The sequence below is a fragment of the Fulmarus glacialis genome, unplaced genomic scaffold (genome assembly GCF_000690835.1).
Source record: "Fulmarus glacialis isolate BGI_N327 unplaced genomic scaffold, ASM69083v1 scaffold43584, whole genome shotgun sequence".
NCBI classification, from domain to species: domain Eukaryota; kingdom Metazoa; phylum Chordata; class Aves; order Procellariiformes; family Procellariidae; genus Fulmarus; species Fulmarus glacialis.
The window spans coordinates 1-288 of NW_009206940.1; the positions used below are offsets into that span (position 1 = coordinate 1).

Below are 288 nucleotides of genomic sequence, written 5' to 3' on the forward strand. Positions count from 1 at the left end.
CCTCTCCAAGCTCCACCACCCATTTTTTCGGCTTCACCACTCCTCCACCAGCTCCACCATCACCTCTCCAAGCTCCAACATCCTTTTTTTTCAGCTCCACCACCCCTCCCCAACCTCCACCACCCCTTCCTTTCGGCTCCTCACCCGGCCGATACTGATCCGTCAGATGACTTCCGAAATTGTAGACCAGATCGAGATGACGTCTCTCCTGCAGGCGGTTGCCCACCTCCCGGAAGGCGTCCTGCGCCATGCTCTCCATCTGTCGTTGAGCCAAACCCAAACTGTGCC

The 288-nt window shown here is 57.6% G+C and overlaps 1 protein-coding gene across 1 annotated transcript in view; it reads right to left on the reverse strand.

The window, feature by feature from the left end:
* Positions 1–114: 114 nt before the first annotated feature.
* The window catches only part of LOC104075424 (death domain-associated protein 6-like), a gene marked incomplete at both ends in the record, with an annotated part of 560 nt that continues 386 nt past the window's right edge, over positions 115–288 (reverse strand). Inside the window, 2 exon segments of the mRNA XM_009575919.1 lie at positions 115–286; position 288. The exon segment at position 288 is cut by the window's right edge and continues 386 nt beyond it. Of these exon segments, the coding sequence (XP_009574214.1) occupies positions 115–286; position 288 (173 nt within the window).